General features: G+C 44.1%; 1 protein-coding gene across 1 annotated transcript; it reads left to right on the plus strand.

Annotated features, from left to right (window-relative positions):
* Window positions 1–374: 374 nt before the first annotated feature.
* Window positions 375–5,279, plus strand: LOC147445995 (uncharacterized). The gene has a single exon (XM_086525316.1). It carries the CDS (start codon window positions 3,943–3,945, stop codon window positions 4,447–4,449), a length of 507 nt encoding a protein of 168 aa, XP_086381442.1. The 5' UTR covers window positions 375–3,942; the 3' UTR covers window positions 4,450–5,279.
* The last annotated feature ends 15,015 nt before the right edge of the window (window positions 5,280–20,294 follow it).

Below are 20,294 nucleotides of genomic sequence, written 5' to 3' on the forward strand. Positions count from 1 at the left end.
CCTATTGCCTAGCTTTGAATCCGGCTATTGGAAGCATAAGTTTTGATGAAAAATTCATCGCTTTGCCGACTATAGCATCTCCATCATCATCATGTTGGAAGGAAGATTTTTGCCATCCTTGGACCAAGGCTCCCTTGGAGCACCTCAATACTCCTAGCATGCAAAACTTTCTGGAAAAGTAGGGGAAAGCAAAGAAGGTTAGAAGAAATTGCACCTTGTTTGTTGAATTCTCGATTGGCTTCCATGAAATTTCCCAAATTTCCAAAGCCAAAGGCTCAAGCTTGAGCTCGTATATATCCTCTTTTATTTGTTTTGGCCGGGGGGGGGGGGGGGGGGTTGGGGCAGAATAGGGTACCCAAAATTCTAATAGTATGAACAATTGAGCCTCCAAGATCAGGTATCGTGCATTATTGCGTGAGCAAGGAAAGAAGAAGACGCTCAACCCACTTTGAGCCATGTGAGCTTGTATGCGTGAAATGTAATAGGCATATCTTGCCCTAGCACAGCTATTTGATACCACTAGTTGATACCACTAGTACACCCGTTCTATTAACCCTCTATTTAGCCCCCCTCCCCCTCCTTAGTGTGTGCAAGAGTCATTTCACGTGATATTCATGCCTCAAAGAATTTCTCCATGGCAAGTCTCGTGAGAGAGAGGGAGTGTATGCACCTACAAACCCATGCAAAACGTCCATGACCTTCCTCCCTAGAACCGAGTGCTCTGATATCACCAAAAGGACAAGGGGGAATTGACATGCTACTCTCCACCCAATCATCTCCTCTTATAGACCTGTAGCCTATCTGTAGGAGCCCTTGTGTGTGCACACCTAGCCAACATGAAAGGGCACGTGTTGCCCGTGAGTGCGCGTGCGGTGCGTGCAGTGAGGGAGAGACCAAGAGTGGGTGGAGTAGGTGACCGTTATGGTCACACTCCTTATTCTTCTATATATAAGAATAAGGCCAATGGTCAGTGGGCGGCCGGGCAATGGGCGCCTGGCCCGAGGATGAGACACACCACCTTTACCCCAACAAGCTCCCACTTAAAGACGACTATGCCTATAAGTGGGTCCTACTAGTCAGCTCCTAGTATATACAAGATATAGGTGAGAGACTCTCTCAACCTATGCCCACCGGCTCACTCACTCCATCTACATACAGTAGCATCGGCTCTAAGCAAGCATGAGAATCCATGCTAGAGCCTGTATGCAAATCCCGCAGACAACCCTGTAAGGTCTGCAATGCTCCACTAAGCATCATGCTAGCATCAGTCCTAACAGAACTGGCAATCCCTGCTGCAAAAGAACCAACTGCAATAGCCAAGTCGGGCCTCGACAAAAGCAAGTCAAACATGAGACGCCCAACGCTGACGACATATGCACAATCGTGGCTCTGTCAGCCTCCTCAGTATTATATGCATCTACTGCATCCTCAGGAACACTCATCACTATTGGGTGTGTCTCTTGTGACACGGGGATCTCTGTATCCCGCTCATCCAAAAGTGGAACCCTGTGCCCTGGCATAGATACCCTGTGTCTAGGTACCTCATTGTCAATATCTAGCATAAGCCAGTCAAAGAAATCCCAATCTGTCATCTCTGCATGTGCCTCTACTAGGGAACTGTCATGCTCTACCTCTGTCTGCACAAACTCTGACAACACCTGCTGTGACTCACTGGAGCAATCTCACCCCATCTCTGCTACCACAGAGTCAACTGACATGTCCTGTACAGCTACATCCTCTGTCTCTGGAGCATACTGGAGCTCACTAGCGAAGGAGACTCGCCTCGTCTCTCGCTCATCACACGTCAGTGTAGTAATTGAGACTATGTCGTCTCGTACATTGGATACCTGCAGTGGATACACAACATAAGGCCTAGCTCCACAAGCTATCACAAGTCTACCCAACTGTATCTGGAAAGACTGCTCTCTAAGTAGTATCTGACAGCCCTGCTGTCGTAAGCATATCACTGAGATCAAACTCTATGCAATCCCGGGAACATAGCGCACATGTGACAAAGTATACGATGCACCATTGGGAAGTAATAAGCATACATCTCCAGCACCCTCTATGTCATGCGATGAACCATCAGCCAAGTGCACACATCCAAGACTCCCACTAGCAAAACTGCTAAACCAGTCACGACAAGGTGTGACATGGAATGGTGCTAACTCATCAGGAGATGGTGCCACCTATGGACAACAGATATCTTGGGTGTAAGCTAGAGGTAAATGTGACATCACCGTCACTGGCATAAGAAGCCAACTCTCTAGCATCTGACAAACCTGTATGTGCATCACGCATCTGTCTCCGCTACTGTCTCATGTGTCTAAAACAGTAGCGTCTAATGTGCCTTGTGTGACCACAATGCCAACATCGCATATACCTGGAAGAATGAGATCTACGTCTCCCATGCGTCGACTCAACACTGTCACACATCATACTGTCAATGCATAAACAAATCATGCATCAACCCTATGCATCCAATGGCTCAACATTGCATATTCATAACCCGCATGCTATGGTCTCATGCTCGGAAAACTCATCGAGTGAGAACGTCCAACAAAATAAAGGTCACCTATAAACACATGTAACCACTAGAGCACCAAACCTCACTCCTGCGAGAGTGGAAACCAATGGACCAAACTGTCCAAACCTGTCAATGTGAGAGTCCAACTCAATCACAAACTATGGCAAGAATCCTAGAGAAAATCCGGCAAAGTCTCCCTTGTAAAAATGACTGAAAAGTCAAACCAAAACTGCCATAATCCGGCAACACAAGTAGTAATCCAACTCAAGTGAAGCCCTGCGAGGCTATGCGCATAATTAGACTCAAAGTCTAGCACTCCCAAGGGTCCAATATCAAGTCAACATGACCAAAACGCTCTCTATACGACTATAGAGGGAAGACAACATGTGGAGTGTCACAAAAGCACAAGACCTGTCAACCAAGTCCACAATAGGCATACATACGCCAAAACCCTGGCAAACTGCTCACTCCTGAACAAGTATATCTGCGAACCTGTATCCTGAGCTATCGTAAGCTCACCTGCACAAAACCTGTGCTAGAATCCTCTGCTAAACCACAGAGTCAACATACATATCATCAACTGGAAAACCATCAGCTGTAACTGTAACCACAAAGTGCATACATCACCACATACGACCATACAAACCAATGTCTGTAAAACCTGTCACTGTGAAGACACCACCTGTGATGTTGTCACCGAAAAACTACGCCTTAGCTGGAATAAATGTCGTCAACTGGAACCGAACGAAAACAAACACACCACCTGTGTGAATGTCGATGCAGATACTATGCCTCTGAGTGTCCAAAACTCAGGAACAGTCTCTCAAGAGACCTTGTGAGAGTAAGACAAACTCCCACTAAAATCGCACTCTCTCTCAATGCCGAGAGCACCTGTGCAAATATAATACCTGCTCAGTAGTCGCCATGGTGACGCTGCCGTCGAGACAAAATCGCCGAGAAGTGGCTCTGGAAAAATCTGTCAAAGCCTGGATCGTGTCGATCGTCGAGAGTTCACTCCAAAAAAGTGTGTTGGAGCTCGGGATCAATGGAAAGATCGATGGTAAGAGAGTGGTGTCGTCGATCGAGAAAGTCGCTCTCGCCGATAAGAGTGGTCAAAATGGTGTCAATGTAGGTAGGTGGAGGAGGTCGTGGAGCCGAGTAGCCGTGTTGATGTCGAAATCCAAGCACACACACACACACACACTGTATGGTAATCTTGCTCTCTCTCCTCTCACTATGTTTGCTCGCACGATAGTGCGGCACGCGCCCACACACTGTAAAATAGTCACTCACTCACAATGTATATGAGACACACTCACGCACACACTTACACATGTACTTGACACACACACACATCAATGCTCTCTCACTTACACATGTAATTGACACACACACACACACACACACACGCATGAATGCTCTCTTACTTTCTCTCTCTCTCTCCTCTCTCTCTCTTTTCAGGATGCCATGGAATCTGCAGGGTAATTGAATTGTTTAAGTCAATTAAAACAAAAAATAAGGCCGCGTCTGACTCCTTCGAGCCTTATCCGGCAGCGTGTGGTGATGTTTGCTATGAAGCCATCGCTATGGCGGTCAGCGGCTCGCTAATGGTGTTGCTCTATCCCTGCTTCTTGCTTCCTTCTCAAGACCTGCCCCTCCTCTGCAGCTTTCAGCCTTTGCCTTGTGCTTGTGATGCACGCTGCTCCTTTTGGTTTCTCTGCTGCTACGCTGTTGTATTGCAACCGGGCCCGCTTAGTCCGCTGCTGAGCCTAGCCGAGCAGCAGCGTACGCTGCTACTTTTGATGATGATGCTGCTACTGCAGTACCTGTTGGGTAGGGCTTCCTCATGCATAAAGCATAAATCCCTTGCTGCAAAGCGGCCTGTTGCAATTCATTTCCTTATGCCTTTGGCTATGGTATGAATTGCTCCTACTATGGCTGGTCGAGCTCCGATTGGAGCTCCTGGCCCTGCTCGCCTTGGTGCCTCTGTGGTGCTTAACCCTGCGCTGCTCCGTTTTGGCTGATTGTTAAGCACGCTGCTCCTTTTTGGCTGATTTCCTGCATAGGCTATCTCCTTCTTGCGTTGAGCCTTAACCCAAGTCAATCAGCAGGCTATGGTCGCTTCGACTCCTGAGCTTCTATGCAGCTTGCAGCCTGCTTTGCACACCTACTTCTCTCTCCCAAGCTCACACCCAGCCTTGCAGAGAACTGATCTGCCTTCTTCTCCCCCAAGCTCAACACGAGAGCTTCGAGCTTACACCAAGCTCGCACAGCACACCAAAAAACGCAGCAAAAATTGAAAACACAACTACCTTGATCCAGTTACGGTCGGAACGGAGAGGAGGATGCACAGGGAGATACATCGGGGAAGGGGGAGCTTCCGCATGCGATGCTACACCGTAGCTCTGATACCGATTGAAAGGGCCGTGAGTGCGCATGCAGTGAGGGAGAGACCAAGAGTGGGTGGAGTAGTGACCGTTGTGGTCATACTCCTTACTCTTCCATATATAAGAATAAGGTCAGTGGTCAGTGGTCAGTGGTCAATGGGCTGTCAGGCAATGGGCGCCCGGTCCGGGGATGAGGCACACTGCCTTTACCCCAACACAACATTGCCTCGGGACTGTGCTCACCCCAAGTTTACCCTTGTCTTGACATGCCATTTTTGGCCATAGTTGACATAGGACAACTATCCATTATGGTCTTATATGATGAAAAAATATTCTTATTGCAAAGGGAATATATAATAATATGCAAAGACATCATATACAAGCAGCTTATGTGGATACAATGTTTATTGAGGATGGTGTAGGCTCTAGCAACTCTATCACAAAAGGGCCGTTATAGTTGTTTGGCAATTGTTGATCAAGAACATTAGGGAGGTAGAGATATGCAAGCTAACATATTGATCGTGTTCTTTGTTAAGAGTACCATCACTCCATTCCCTGCCGAACAAAAATTACCGAACAAGTATGGGATATTTGAGCCACTTTGTGCATAAGTTGCAATGATGCAAATGTTCCTTATTTGCATAAAGAGCCAAAGTCCAAGATTATGCAAGAGGAGGATGAAATGGATGTATTACTTTGAAAGATTACATATCTCCTTGTGCGGTTGATTGCTATTAGTGGGGTCATTTTTTATAAAACTTTTGTGTAGATGGTTCTTGATGCATCAACAGATTTCTATCAAACTTTTGCTCCCACTTAAAGGCTTGTTTAGAATGGAAAATCCAATTTTGTAATGTTTGCTCGTTGTATCTGATTATAGGAGACTAAGTCCAAGAAAAATAAGGCTACGTAGTATGCTACTATAAAGCCCATTATGGATCCTTGGAGGAGAGTGGCAATAGTGCAACCTCAAATGCTTTTTCTTTGGGTAGTCCTAGTGTGTGGACGTTTAATATGTTTGAGAAGTTTGGTGATAAAGGACAAAACAGATGAAATTGCTTACTGTAAGGCAAATAATTATGTCATTAAGCAATGTCCTAAGCTAAATGCTAAAAGAAAGAGGCCAATCCAGCATTGCAAGACATGATCGAAAGGGAAAGTGCCCATGATGAAAGCAAATACATTTTTAGCCATAAACCAAAGTTTCTTGGAATACACAAACAAAAATAGACCTATCCTTTGGAAACTTGAAATGTTGCATTTTGCCCAAAATACAACATTCTCATTTATGCTTAGATGGTCCCTCAAGAGGAGGCAACAAGCAACCATCAAAAAAATTTACTATTGTAACAAACTAGCAAAATCCAAATGACCAAATGTACATGGTAAAGTTTTATATCTATAACCATCATTGAATCACAAATTCCATATGCTAAATTCTCTAGATTTCTATATTGTAATGAGCTAGATGCTACAATCGTGTCATGTAAACTAAGGTCATGAAGGGTGCATTTCTCATCCACAAATTTTACAACAAGACCAGTGTTGCAAGTCTTGATTCTATATACAAACAATATATTAGCAATTGTGAAAGAGTTACCAATTGTGGCATCATAAGGACAAATTTACTAGCTCCCCGAAGTAGATTAGCAACATTGTTAGCATACATGATACTATTCTTATTAAGAAAAATCTCACAAGCTAGAAGTGGAAAAGTAACTATGAGACGTATCGTAGTGGCACCGTCGAAGTGTCAAACCAATGAAATGCTAGTCAACACTACCATATACACATCAAACCAAAGGGCCATTCTAGCGAGTCTACATTTAGCTATGTTTTCATAATTGTTAAGGGAGCTATCTCTTGGAAGTCATGTCTTCAAAATTGTACATCCTCTTCCACGACAAACCTTGAGCATGTTGCAATGTCAAAGGCTCTAGCAAGGAAGCTTTATGGTTGGAACATTTAGTGGGAGATTTGCACAAGGGCCAACAAATTCTAGTGTTGCATTGTTAAGAGTGCTATTGCTTTGGCAAAGAATCTCATGTTTCATTCCAAAACAAAACACATGATGTAAGGTATTATTTCATTAGGGATGTGCTAGAAGTTATGCGGATTGAGCGTCTCAAAGTCCATGACAACCTTGCGGATGCTCTGACAAAGAGCTTAGCCACGGAGAAATTTGAACATTGCATAGAGTGGATGGGTGTGGGGTGAAGCCACTGTTATGCTTCACAATTGTACAAGTTGCTGTACATAGTTTTGTGTCACTCCACTCAAGCTACATTGGTCCTTAAGTGGGAGGTTAATAGGGTAACAACCAAGTGGCTGGCGGGACAACCAATACATGCATCTACTACTATTAAGTCTATTCTTCCTTATCAAAAGAATAAGAAGTCAGCAAGAGATCGCTCACTACTTGATTCCACCCACACTCTATGTCTCCTGCTTCTCCACCGCACGCACAATGTGCATGCTCCTCACTCACGCGCACACTTCATATGGCACGTGGATATGTGGATCCAATAAAATTCAATGTCTTTCTAGAAAATTTTCATTAAGTAGAACGAGGTGCACATTAGTTTCAAGAAGAACATGAGCCAAAATTCATGTATAGGGAAATGCAAGGCCCTCTAAAATGCAATCAATCTGCAAAAGAGAGCATGTCCAAATCTATACCAAGAAAATACTACTATCTAAGAACCAAGTTAATCACAAGGCATCTAAGCCAAAGGCACTCATTTATAGCTATGAAAGCTACCCCATATTCAACAAAACAACTAGAAAAAAACATAATAGGTTGCTTCTTTCTCACTATGACATGCATTAGTTCCCAAGCATGAAGAATAAACCACTTGTGGATAGTCGTGTCATGGTGACTAGCTCAAATTGAGCTAAAAAAAGCATGTACATTTGGCAGCTATCATCTAACCCGAGATGGAAATGTGCTACTCAAGCTATCATCTACCCTTGGCCTAAAATAACGCGAGATGTAATGTGCCACTCAAGTGCAAAAGATCTGCTTAAGAGCCTACCAATGCTTAGATCCTAGGCTATGCACAAATTTTCTCGCCTCCTATCAAGAAGTATCTTGCCAAAGGCGAGAAATAGTTGGATAGGTATTGGGCCTTGGGCTACGTGAATGAGAGAGAAAAAATGGCCAAAATGCATACATCAACGAAGAACTTTGCACTCTTAAACCCTAAAAGCACTATGCTTAAGTTAGATAAACCTTATACAACTCTCTTCCTTCATTATCCTAATTTATACTACAAGTTGTTTCCTATTTGCTAGGGTTTTTGAAATTCATACAAAATCCTACAACTGAACTTCACCACGAGCCATATTTTTGCATCATGATATTGAAAATTATCCTTGTTCGTAAGCTTGGAATCTTCTTTCCCTTCTAATTCATATGCTCTAAAAATGTTTTCTCCCTTGGGTTCCGACAAAGTCCCTTGTTTTCTCTTCTTCCCGATTCCATTCTTTGACTTTGAGTTCCCCTTACAACTGGCCTAAAGGCACGTTTTTCAAGTGATTAAAGTTTCCCACACTTGAAATGTTAAAATCTCTTCGATTTATTTTCCCCAATCCATGAACCAAAACCAAAGCAGTGTTTTGGAAAAACCTTCATCCCAATACACAAATCCCTTTAAGCCAATCTTGAAGTGCAGATTTTGCCAATTAGCACTACTTTCTTGCAAAATCCAAGCAAAAAAATTCCTTTTCAATCTCCTCTCAAATGACTATCTTCAATCTCCTCTCAAATGACTATTTTCAATCTCCTCTATACTGACTAACTTCAATTTCTAACAACTCAAGGCTTCGCTAAGACACACATTTCCCAAACACTAGGCTATTTCCTTCTTATAGAAATGAAGTGACACGACATTGTACTAGCCTTGTACTACAAACTCAAATGAGGAAACCAATAGTGTGGTCATAGAGAGTAACATAAAATTAATCTCCAATGTTATTAAGACTAGGGTTTAGGCTTGCCTCCATAGGAATAGCAGTAGGCTCGTAATAATTACATTGCTTAAGTTGTATGACCAAATGAAGATGCAACACTCCCAAGTTTGAAATTTCAAATTTAAACATTCAAGTCATCAATATGCATCCCATTTGGTCTAGTCAACAACATATTATCTACATAAAAGACACACGCTTGACGTACAAAGTGCGCCTCTTAGTTCGACTATTTTGATTATCACATGCATTTATATAAGTAGGACTCATTCCATACCTATCACAAGTAGCTTTTCTTTAAGCATACAAAGCATTTTCAACATGATCACTTTGTTTTCTTGCCCTCTCTGAACAAAAATATGAGGCTATGCTACACAAACTTCCTCATGCAAACCACCCTTAAAAAGTGCAATACATATGTCCAATTCCTTGGGGGTCCACCTCAAAATATGTAAGTGTAGCATGTGTGTTCATTAGCAGGTTTTTTAAATATTTCAAAGAGTTACAGAATTACATGTACAAGAGGGGTTAAAAAATGAAAAATCTTAAAAAGTTACAAGTTTATGGTGAAGTGTGTGTGTAGAAGGGTTTTATAAATACCTCTTGAATGCATCTGCTATGGGTATTTTGTATAAGGTAGAGCCCCTAGGGTCCAATGGATGTAAATTTCAACCATTCTAAGCTATCAATGCACAAATATAGTCACATAACAAGTGGGATAAAAATCCTCATCACAATCAACATCGTTGTCTTCAGATAACCTTTTGCCATAGTGCTACCATTTTTCTTTATTTCTAGCTTGACAAACCACTTTATATCAATGGCCTTTTTTCCAAGAGGAAAATTGCACAAAGATGTGCTCTTTCTTCACAAAATCATCATACTTAGTTCGCATAGCAACCCACCAACATTTCAAGTTTTCGTATAATCAAAGAAACAAATTCCTCCTCATCACACATATTTGAACTAGCAGAGGAAAAATAATTCGATGCATAAGAGACATGGTGAGAACCTAAACAAGAAATACTAGAAATGGGTAGATACAATTGATGAATGTTTAGTAGTAGTATATACGAACTATTTTGGCATGCTTCTAACCTAGCTCTTTCATTATCAAGGATTCAAATACATTTGGATTAATAACACATTTATGTGTGAAATCATACGATGATTTTGTGCCTCCTAATTCTCTGCATGTGAGTCGAGTAAAAAGACCCGATAGAATCTTACATGTGTCTTACGATGATTTTGTGCCTCCTAATTCTCTGCATGTGAGTCTAGTAAAAAGACCCGATAGCATCTTACATGTGTCTTATAAGCAAACATATGTCTCTTTGGTGCATGACAACAATGGATGCATATATCTTCCTTAAAAACTAAAGAGCAAAAAGTCTAGATACTATTTGATTGCAAATGATACTTTTGACGTTAAAGCATAGACCAAACAATGAAAAACATGCACATGACCAATTAAAAGCTTCTTGCTATGACAAGGTTCGTACAAAATGATAGAATGGAATGCTTCAGTATGTTGCCGCAATCTTGGAAGCAGGTCAAATTGAGCAGTATCTGGGCAGATGCCTTGTGAAAAATGAAAGCAAAAGATCGTGGCAGCTCGGGTGATGACTGAGGTGGTGGCACGGGGAGATGTAGGCACCAGGTGGCCCACGAGGTGGCATGCATGGGCTATCGAGCGTGGCAGTTGCACTCAGGCGGCAAGGGACGGACATTTGCAGGAGGATTTTGAGTGTCTCGATTCAGAGCGTGACTGAGGCTTGCCATCGCTCGAATGGGTGTGTGTGTGTGTGTGTGTGTGTGTGTGTGTGTGTGTGTGTGTGTGTGTGTGCGTGCTTCAATAAGATCCTTGCTAAGTACAAAAGCATCACATGACAATCGCCAACCAAAATACATGTACAAAGCTTGGCTTTTGACCATACATCATGCTATCTCCATAATTGACTTATGTTTAAGAAACACCATTTTATCAAAGGGTATATGACATAAAACTCCCATCCTTAGTGCTCGTAGTTCATCCATATATCATTTCAAGCCTACATAGAAATTGCTTAAAACACATGAACACTTTCAACATTGTCACATAAGTGCATATACCCATGCATTCCTTGATTCGACATCAAGGAAAGTCACACAATACAAATAATTGCCAAAAGATGTACGTATTGAACCATAACTTTAGTGTGGATAGCTGAAATTTTTCACTAGCCCATAGAGAAGCTAGCATAAAATCTAGCATCCTTGGAGATACAACAAAAAACAAAGGAATTATAAGAAGACTATGGAGTCTTGATGAGCCTATTCCCATGAGGAGTCTTTCCTTACTTCTAAAACTCCTTTCCATACAAGAATCTCTATCATGCCAGGTGGCGTTTTAAGCTTGAAGAGGGAGAACTCGTTCTCTAAAGCTTCCTCTTTGGGTGATTGACTATGTATATAGGGTAAACATCCCAATAATGGGACGTGCTCCTTAGCTATCGACTATAGCATTCCACTCTCAAAAACTCACACCATTGCTCATTGTAGCAGGCTACAGTGTCACTTTCACAGGACACACAATTAGTACGGTTGGTCTGGTCTGGTTCACACTCGACGGACTTTGGGCTGGGCAGTGACATGTGGCAGGGATACAGACGGTGGTCTAGTGGACATCGTGGCCAGGTCACCACCACCACTCAGTTTGAAGATAGACTTAGATGGCTGACATTTATGAGCCGTTGGTGGGACATATGAGTAGTAGCTGTTGGGTCATCATTATCATCTTCTTCATATATGGTCTAGCGTCGTCTCTAGAGAAGCGAGTCTATACACACAGCACGTCTGCACCATCCCTGCACATCTGAGCCTCGACACCCCCCATTGTACCCATGAGTTTTGGGTGGAGCTGAGTGTGCTGCTATGCCAGAGTCTGTACTAATTCCTTTGAGATAGTCGAGTCCATACGTTTTGGTCTGCTTTTGTGTCTCTGTGTTTGATTTTCTATTATCTATTGTTTCCTGTGTTTTCATTCTATTTGAGTGAGATGTCACACGCATTGCACTGAGGAGCACCCACTGTAGAGAGCACGACACACTATCCACGCTACAGGTGCTCTCATTTTTGGCACGCCCGGTGGGACCTCAACTGAAGTCTCACTCTCTGTTGAGGTACAAATCAAGGAGCTAGCTGGTTTTTACCTAGCCTCACCTACTTCGCCTTGCACAATGTAGCCTGCTGGTCTGGTCCTCTCTCGTCGCCTTGGTCCAACCAGCTCTTGTCCTGGTCTAGTCCTTCCTCGTCCCTGGTTTAGCTAAGTGGTCTAGTCACTCGCCCTGGTCTAGTAGAGTCTAGACCGGGGTTCAGCCAGTTAAAGGTCTTCTTACCCAAAGCTTGGTTGGATTTGTGGTTACTACATGACACATACAAGGCAGTCATTAGAGCGTCAAAGCGCACTACTGAGTCCTCTGAAGTACTGACCATGGAGGAGTTGACCAATGTTTTGGCCAAGGTAAACATCAAGTTTCCTACTTTCAAGGGACTCTCCTCAGAAGATGCAGGCGACTGCAAGGAGGTTTGTATCTCTCTGTAGAGGTTGTGGTCTTAATAGAGAAGATGCTTATTTGGTGTTGTTTCCATCAACCTTGGATGGTTTAGCAAACAAGTGGTATAGTAAGTTTGCAGAGAATCACTTTCCAACTTGGGCAACTTTAAGACAACAGTTATGTGCAGCATTCAGGCCAGGTGACTTCCAAGAAAAGTTTTTGGATGAGTTGGCCGACATGGAGCTCCAGCCAGAGGAGACTTTTGCAAAACTCATGACTAAAACCAAGTCTCTGGTTGCCAAGATTCCTCAGCAACCAGGGGAATTTATGGTCAAGAAGTGGGTAGAGAAAGCTCTTCTAAAGACGTCTCAGAAGAAACTACGCAAAAGTCTTCGACCTGAAGCATCTCTGGAGCACTTTATAGCGGCCGCTACCAAGATAGAAGGAGCAAGGAAGCTATTCAAGGACCCCCTTCATGTGGAGACCGCCTCAGCACTCACAAAAAATCCCTCTGACCCCTTGCTTTCTTTACGCAGGGAGTTAGAAGCATTGAAGTTACAAAGAGCACTTCAAGAGGAGAGGTCCTTCTCTCTTAGACAAGGAAAATCTCCACAGCAAGAGGCTTTAGAACAAATCAAGCGGGAGCTAGGAGAGCTCCGGGCACAGTAAGACACTAAGCCGCCGATGGTGTGGTGTACCTCTTGTCGCTCTCCAGGGCATCCTCCTTAGGACTGCCCACTTCGAGCTTACTGCAATTTCTATGAGAAACCTGGCCATGATGACAAAGAGTGCTATTATATGAAGGGAATGCGGCAACTACAACAGAGCCTCGCCTCCAACCTTCAACAAGGGTTGACAGCTACATCCAACATGGTTTCACCCTATGGCCATCAAAACCCTATGCCACCTCTGCTGACAACGCCTCCTATGCAAGGTATGCACAACAACTTTGCATGATCTCCCAGCTTTTATCATGCTAATGCTCCTTCAGTTCCTCAAAGCTTCTACACATCAGCATCCATCCCAGTGCAGCAAGGGCCGAGACCACCTCGCCCCTCCAATAGGCCAATTTCGTGCTACAGGTGCGGGGAGTATGGACATTATCAGAGCAAATGTCCGTTGCCAGAAGGGTCCTCTCCTTGCCAACACTGCCCTGAAGCTAAGGATCACTATAGTAAGGACTGCCCAAAACAACGTGCATCCACATCTGCAAGCACAAGCCAGAAACAGTAGGAGTTTACATTCCCAAAAATCAACCTAATCACAGTAAGCACCATTCCATAGGCCTCACCTTCCACTCTTTTAGTTGCCTCTCAAAACGGGTTAAAATAGGTGGAAGAGCCTACTGGTGTGCTCACATGGGCTCAGAGAGCTGCTCTTGGTCTCAGCCTTGGTCTCAGCCTTCTTGAAAGTCCAACATTTTCATCTCCAGTCACACAAATGAGTCAACCTCCCCTAGTAGCTGACAAACCAACAGGTAGTGCCAAGAGCCAACCTACCTCTCTTCTCTCAGATATTGATGGTGTCTTCATGGAAGCGTAGAGGACTTGCAGACGGTCAAGATACCAGAGCAAGCCCTGATCAAAAGAGAGAAGCCTACAACAGAGACTATCTTGAAAAACGCCTTTCAACAAGTGTCATTGTACGACATGCTTTGACTCGATGCAAATTTTCGAAGTGACACCCTTTCCATCATTCAATCTTTGTATCCTGGTGCAGGGTCTAGTGGCGGGCACCTACCATGCAGCCCTTAGAGTCCTATATGATATCCCATCCCGCTGTACCCCTCACTGATCGTAGAAGCCCTTGTCTCACCGTGTTCGTCTTGGGGCGGCGATTCTCAGGAGTGATAGTGGATGGTGGATCTTGTTGAGATGTCGAGCTCTACACCTTGAGCTGGCATCCACTACGGGTCTTGGCCGCTTACGGCATTTACTCACTGGCGCGTTAGGTGACCGACACGGAGGATCTCTCCTTGTGATTCTACAGCTGGACTACACTTATAGTGCCAGCCTAGTACGCTTCTAGCGAGTTCACACTTAGTGACCGCATGTACATATGTGCTACTTTTCAGCTTTAGCACTTAGTCATTTTGTACTCTCTTTTCTGTGAAGAAGAGGAAGAAGCTTTCCATCTCTGTGTGCTTTGTGCTTGTCTTGTGTAGCTCTCTTGCATCCTCATTCTTTACATGGTATCAGAGCCTGGTGCAGGCAAGAGAGGCTAAGAGAGCAAGAGCATCACAATCCCTTCGTTCGCAATCCACGACCAGATGCCGAAGGCGCCTTGTGCAGCGAAAATTTTTTTAGGGGTTTTTCGCACAAGTTTCTGAACAGGTCTCCAAAGTGCAGTATACAGAGATTTACTGTACAAGTACAGTGGTTGTATGTACGCTTGATTGTGGACACTCGTTGAGTGTAGAAAGCGTTACAGGAACCACGATAGCAGGTTCAACAGATTTGCAGGTTTTTGCAGATTGCAGTTATTTTGTCTTAGTGCTTCAAGATGTCTGACGGTTTCAGTCAGATTGTTACTGAGAAGCTTGAGAAAAATAACTACCCTGCATGGAAGTTCAGAATAACAAATTTCCTAAAAGGAAAAGGTTATTGGGACTATGTAGAAGGAGACAATGAAAAGGAACCAGAGATTCCCGAGGCAAATGCTACAACAGAACAAAGGAAAGCTTTGAGGGACTGGCAACAAGGCCAGAGCAAAGTGATGTATTGGCTGTCTATGAGCATCACAGATGGCATGATGGGCTATCTACAGGATGCTGAAACCCCCGCCATTGCATGGAGAAACTTAGGCAGAGTGTTCGAGGTGAACACCAAGGCCAGGAAGCTTCAACTAAAGTCGGAGCTAAATCAGGTTAAGAGGAACAACCTCTCAATCAATGATTATGCTTTGAAGATCAAGAGTATCATTGAGGCTCTTGGATCTATTAAAGTCTCAGTGGAAGACGATGACATTGTCCGTGCATGCTTGGATGGTCTAGGAGATGAGTATGTACATTTTAGGTCTTCCATGAATACAAGAAACGGCATCCCCGTGTTCCAAGATTTGATTTCTATGCTTATTCTTGAGGAGAAGAACCTTGACACATCTTCTTCTCATGGCAGAAATAATTATGAACAGGCCTTCTATTCTAACTCCAACAGAGGTAGAGGTAGAGGTCGTGGTCGAGGCCCAAGGGGTTGCAGGGGCCAATTTCTGGAAGGTCAATCAAATCAAAACAATACAGGTGGCAGGGGAAACCAGTCTCAAGGCAGGGGGAGTCAAAGAGGTCGTGGTGCAGGATCAAGTAGGCAGCAACATACTCCAGATAGCAGAGAATGTTGGACTTGTGGTGAAAGAGGTCACATGTCACGTGACTGTCCAAAGGGAAAAGCAAGTGGAAAGAGAGAACATGGCAACTATGCATCTACTAGCAGAGATGCAGATGACAGCAAAAACGAGCGCATGTTTGTTATGCAGCATGTAATGAATACAATGACTGCAGAGAATTCCACCCAAGATGATGTTTGGTATGTGGATTCAGGTGCCTCTAATCACATGACGTCTCGTGGAGAGTGGTTTAGAGATATGCGCAAACCAGATGTGTCAGGCTATGTGCAGACAGGAGATGACACAGCTCACCCCATTGCTCATGTAGGGGACATACCTCTAAACACAAAGAGTGGGAAATCAAAGTACTTAGCAGATGTACTTCATGTCCCAAACATTACAAAGAATCTTGTTTCTGTTGGACAAATGGTTGAGCAGGGTTTGCAGGTTCGCTTCAATCCAAATGACTGTTATGTAGAAGATTTCCAGAATGGTTGTAAGCTGATCACAGAGGGCAAATGTGTGGGCAGAATGTTTACGCTGAATGTAGACATGCCTGAGGTAAAAGCTGCATTATTTGCACAGGGCACAGGTGTTGTGGCTCATATTGACATTTGGCACAAACGCATTGGCCACGTCAATGATCAGAGATTGCGTAGCATGCAATCAAAACAGATTGTAAAAGGTTTGCCCAAATTCAAGGTGGATGGTATGCATAAAGTGTGTGCAGCATGCCAGTTTGGAAAACAGTCAAAGGGCTCATTTCCACATGAGCACAATGTATGTAAAAAGCCACTTGAGGTAGTTCACACAGATGTTTGGGGTCCAACCGATACTGCAAGTATACATGGTTGCAGGTATTATGTCTCTTTCATTGATGACTATACAAGGAAAGTATGGGTCTACTTTATGCGTAACAAAAGTGAAGTTTTTGGTCACTTTCAAGACTTCAAAGTCATGATTGAGAAGGAGACAGATATGCAAATCAAGACATTGAGGTCAGATGGAGGGGGAGAGTACTTCTCCAATGATTTTTCAGATTTTCTGCGAATGCATGGTATACGCAGGCAGTTTACATGCAGATATAGTCCACAACAGAATGGGGTCGCAGAAAGGAAAAACAGGCACATTGCAGAGGTTGCACGTGCATTGATGAATGAGAAGAACATGCTTCATCATTTATGGGCTGAAGCCGTAAATACAGCTGTGTACATTATGAACAGGACACCTACAGCTGCGGTGCATGATGTAACACCTGAGGAAAAGTTTACAGGTACAAAGCCTGATTTGGCACACTTGAAAGTGTTTGGCTGCATAGCTTACGTGCATGTACCAGATGAGTTGCGTAGGAAATTGGATCCTAAAGCAGAGAAATGTATTCTTGTGGGATATTCCCTTGAACAAAAGGGGTACAGGTGCTACAATCCTACTACGCGAGAATGACGAGTGAGCAGAGATGTAGTCTTTGATGAGATGAGCAGCTGGTACAGTAATGCACATGGCACTATTGGGACTGATGTAAAAGATGATGTGGTTGTACAAAATGTGAGGCCACAGTCACAGGTTTTGAGTGGACCACAAGAGTCCTCTTCTCGTGGCTCTGTTGAGAAACCATGGAATGGTAGACTACGTACGCAGGTTACTCCACCAACAGGTACAACGAATGTATCACGAAAAGGAAAGGAAAAGGTTGATGAACCTCCCTTTATGGCTGATGCATCATCAGGTTTTTCACATGTAGACATGGATTCAGATGGTTCTGAACAAAGTCTTGATGAGGAATTTGGAATTCCGGCTATCAGGACACCTGGTGTAAGGAAAGTACAAGAAGATGCTAGAGGGCAAAGGAGTGACCCAGGACCGCGCAGATCTGATAGAGTCAGAAATCCAGTTCAGAAATTGACTTATGATGGGTATCTAGCGCATCACCAAGCCTACATGGCTAAGGTGATACAGGATGTGGAGCCCACATGTTTTGAGGATGCAGTTGGAAATGTGCATTGGGATGATGCAATGAATGAAGAGATGGCTTCATTGGAAGCAAACAACACATGGGAGTTGGTGCCATTGCCAAGTGGCAAGAAAGCTATTGGCTGTAAATGGGTGTATAAAACCAAGCATAAGGCTGATGGTAACATTGAGCGTCACAAGGCAAGGCTGGTCGCAAAGGGTTATGCACAGACGTATGGCATAGACTATGAGGAGACCTTTGCTCCAGTGGCAAAGATGACGACTGTGAGAGCTGTCATAGCAGTGGCTGCATCTAGAGGATGGATTATGCATCAAATGGATGTAAAGAATGCCTTCTTGAATGGTGAGTTGCAAGAGGAAGTGTATATGGATCAACCACCTGGTTATGTCGATCCAGGTTACCCAGATTATGTATGCAGACTTCTCAAAGCTTTGTATGGTTTGAAGCAGGGCTCTAGAGCATGGTATGACAGGATTGCCAAGTATCTTGTCAGTATTGGTTTTAGGAGAGCTCATGCTGATCATTCACTCTATGTACGTGAGAGTGATGTGGGGATTGTGGTCATTACCATATATGTAGATGACCTTATTATTGTGGGTGACAATGCTATGGACATTGACCATGTGAAGGGTCTTCTCAAACAGGAGTTTGAAATGAAAGATTTGGGCGAGTTGCGCTACTTTCTTGGCATTGAGGTGATCAGGACTCCAGAGGGTGTATGGCTGTCACAGAGACAATATGCTTTGGACATGTTGTCAAAGTATGGTATGGCTGATTGTAAGCCGACTTCTATTCCCTTGGATGTGAATGCAAAGCTGAGTGCAGAGAAGGGTGATGTTGTTGAGGATGTCAATATGTACAGGAAGATGGTGGGTAGTCTAATCTACTTGACTATCACAAGGCCAGACTTGAGCTACACAGTAGGCTTGGAGAGTCAGTTCATGCAGCTTCCGAGGAAGCCACATTTGGATGGAGTACGACGCACACTTAGGTATGTGCAAGGGACTCTTGACTACGCATTGTTCTATGCAGCAGATGCACCATTAGCATTGTATGGGTATACAGATGCAGATTGGGCAGGTAGCATTGTTGATAGGAGATCTACGAGTGGCTTCATGTTCTCTTTTGGGAGTGCTGCTGTTACTTGGAGCAGCAAAAAGCAGCCTACGGTTGCTTTATCGAGCACAGAGGCCGAGTACAGAGGTGCAGCAGTTGCGGCGTGCGAGGTAGCTTGGCTACGCACATTACTTGAGGACTTGGGAATGCAGGTGGACCAACAGATTGTCATTCATTGTGACAACCTCAGCAGCATGCAGTTGGCTAGGAACCCAGTGTTCCATGCTAGGACCAAACACATAGAGGTCCCTTACCACTACGTTCGAGAGCGAGTGTTGGCGGGCGACATCGACTTGGTCTACGTCAGCACAGAGGAGCAGATAGCGGATATCTTTACCAAGGCCCTCGGAGCTGAGAAGCTTCGACGTTTCCGGACTATGCTTGGACTCTGCGACATGCAGAGCTCGAGGGGGAGTGTTGAGATGTCGAGCTCTACACCTTGAGCTGGCATCCACTACGGGTCTTGGCCGCTTACGGCATTTACTCACTGGCGCGTTAGGTGACCGACACGGAGGATCTCTGCCAGTGATTCTACAGCTGGACTACACTTATAGTGCCAGCCTAGTACGCTTCTAGCGAGTTCACACTTAGTGACCGCATGTACATATGTGCTACTTTTCAGCTTTAGCACTTAGTCATTTTGTACTCTCTTTTCTGTGAAGAAGAAGAAGAAGCTTTCCATCTCTGTGTGCTTTGTGCTTGTCTTGTGTAGATCTCTTGCATCCTCATTCTTTACAGATCTAGCATCAACCTAATGCCCGAGTTCACTATGTTAGCTCTTGGTCTACAGCCTACTCGCCCTGCTCCCTTCACAATTACATTGGCCGACCAGCGGACAATCTACCCAATGGGCATAGTGGACAAAGTGCCTCTGCAGGTACAAGACTTCACATTTAACTTGGATTTTGTTGTGGTTCGTCTTCCCCAGGTTGAGGGAGGATTTCCCTTGCTCATCGGTAGACCATGGCTACGACATACTAAAGCACTACATCATTGGGGAATGATGCAATGTGGATACATACTCTTGGCTCCCCGATGCACCCATTCGCTTAGAAGGAGGCATGGGTCCCGTTGTGCAGCAAGTTTCTTTGTCAATGGAAACCGACCCTGAACAAGAACATCCTACTACATCTGAGGGGTCAGATGAAGATCTGCTAGAGTGGTTGGAAGCTACCAAGTCTACGCCTTGTCATGGACTATCTATTCAACCTTTGCTTCAGGTCACACCCTTTTGCTGTGTTCCTACCGTAATTACGCCTAGTGAGGCACTTAAGCCAACAACTAGCGTAGAAGTCACAGAAGTTGATTGCTAAGTTGACCCTTTACTAAAAGCATTCACATTGGGTAAGCTCGCAAAGGAGCGCAATAAGAGGACCGTTGCCATTATAACTCATGTGGTATCTGCTATGTTCGCATTGTATCTGTATCTATTGCTTTTGTTTGCTATTTCCTACCCATCCCCTATC

Source organism: Adiantum capillus-veneris, chromosome 12, assembly GCF_014529385.1.
Source record: "Adiantum capillus-veneris isolate H3 chromosome 12, ASM1452938v2, whole genome shotgun sequence".
Classification (NCBI taxonomy): domain Eukaryota; kingdom Viridiplantae; phylum Streptophyta; class Polypodiopsida; order Polypodiales; family Pteridaceae; genus Adiantum; species Adiantum capillus-veneris.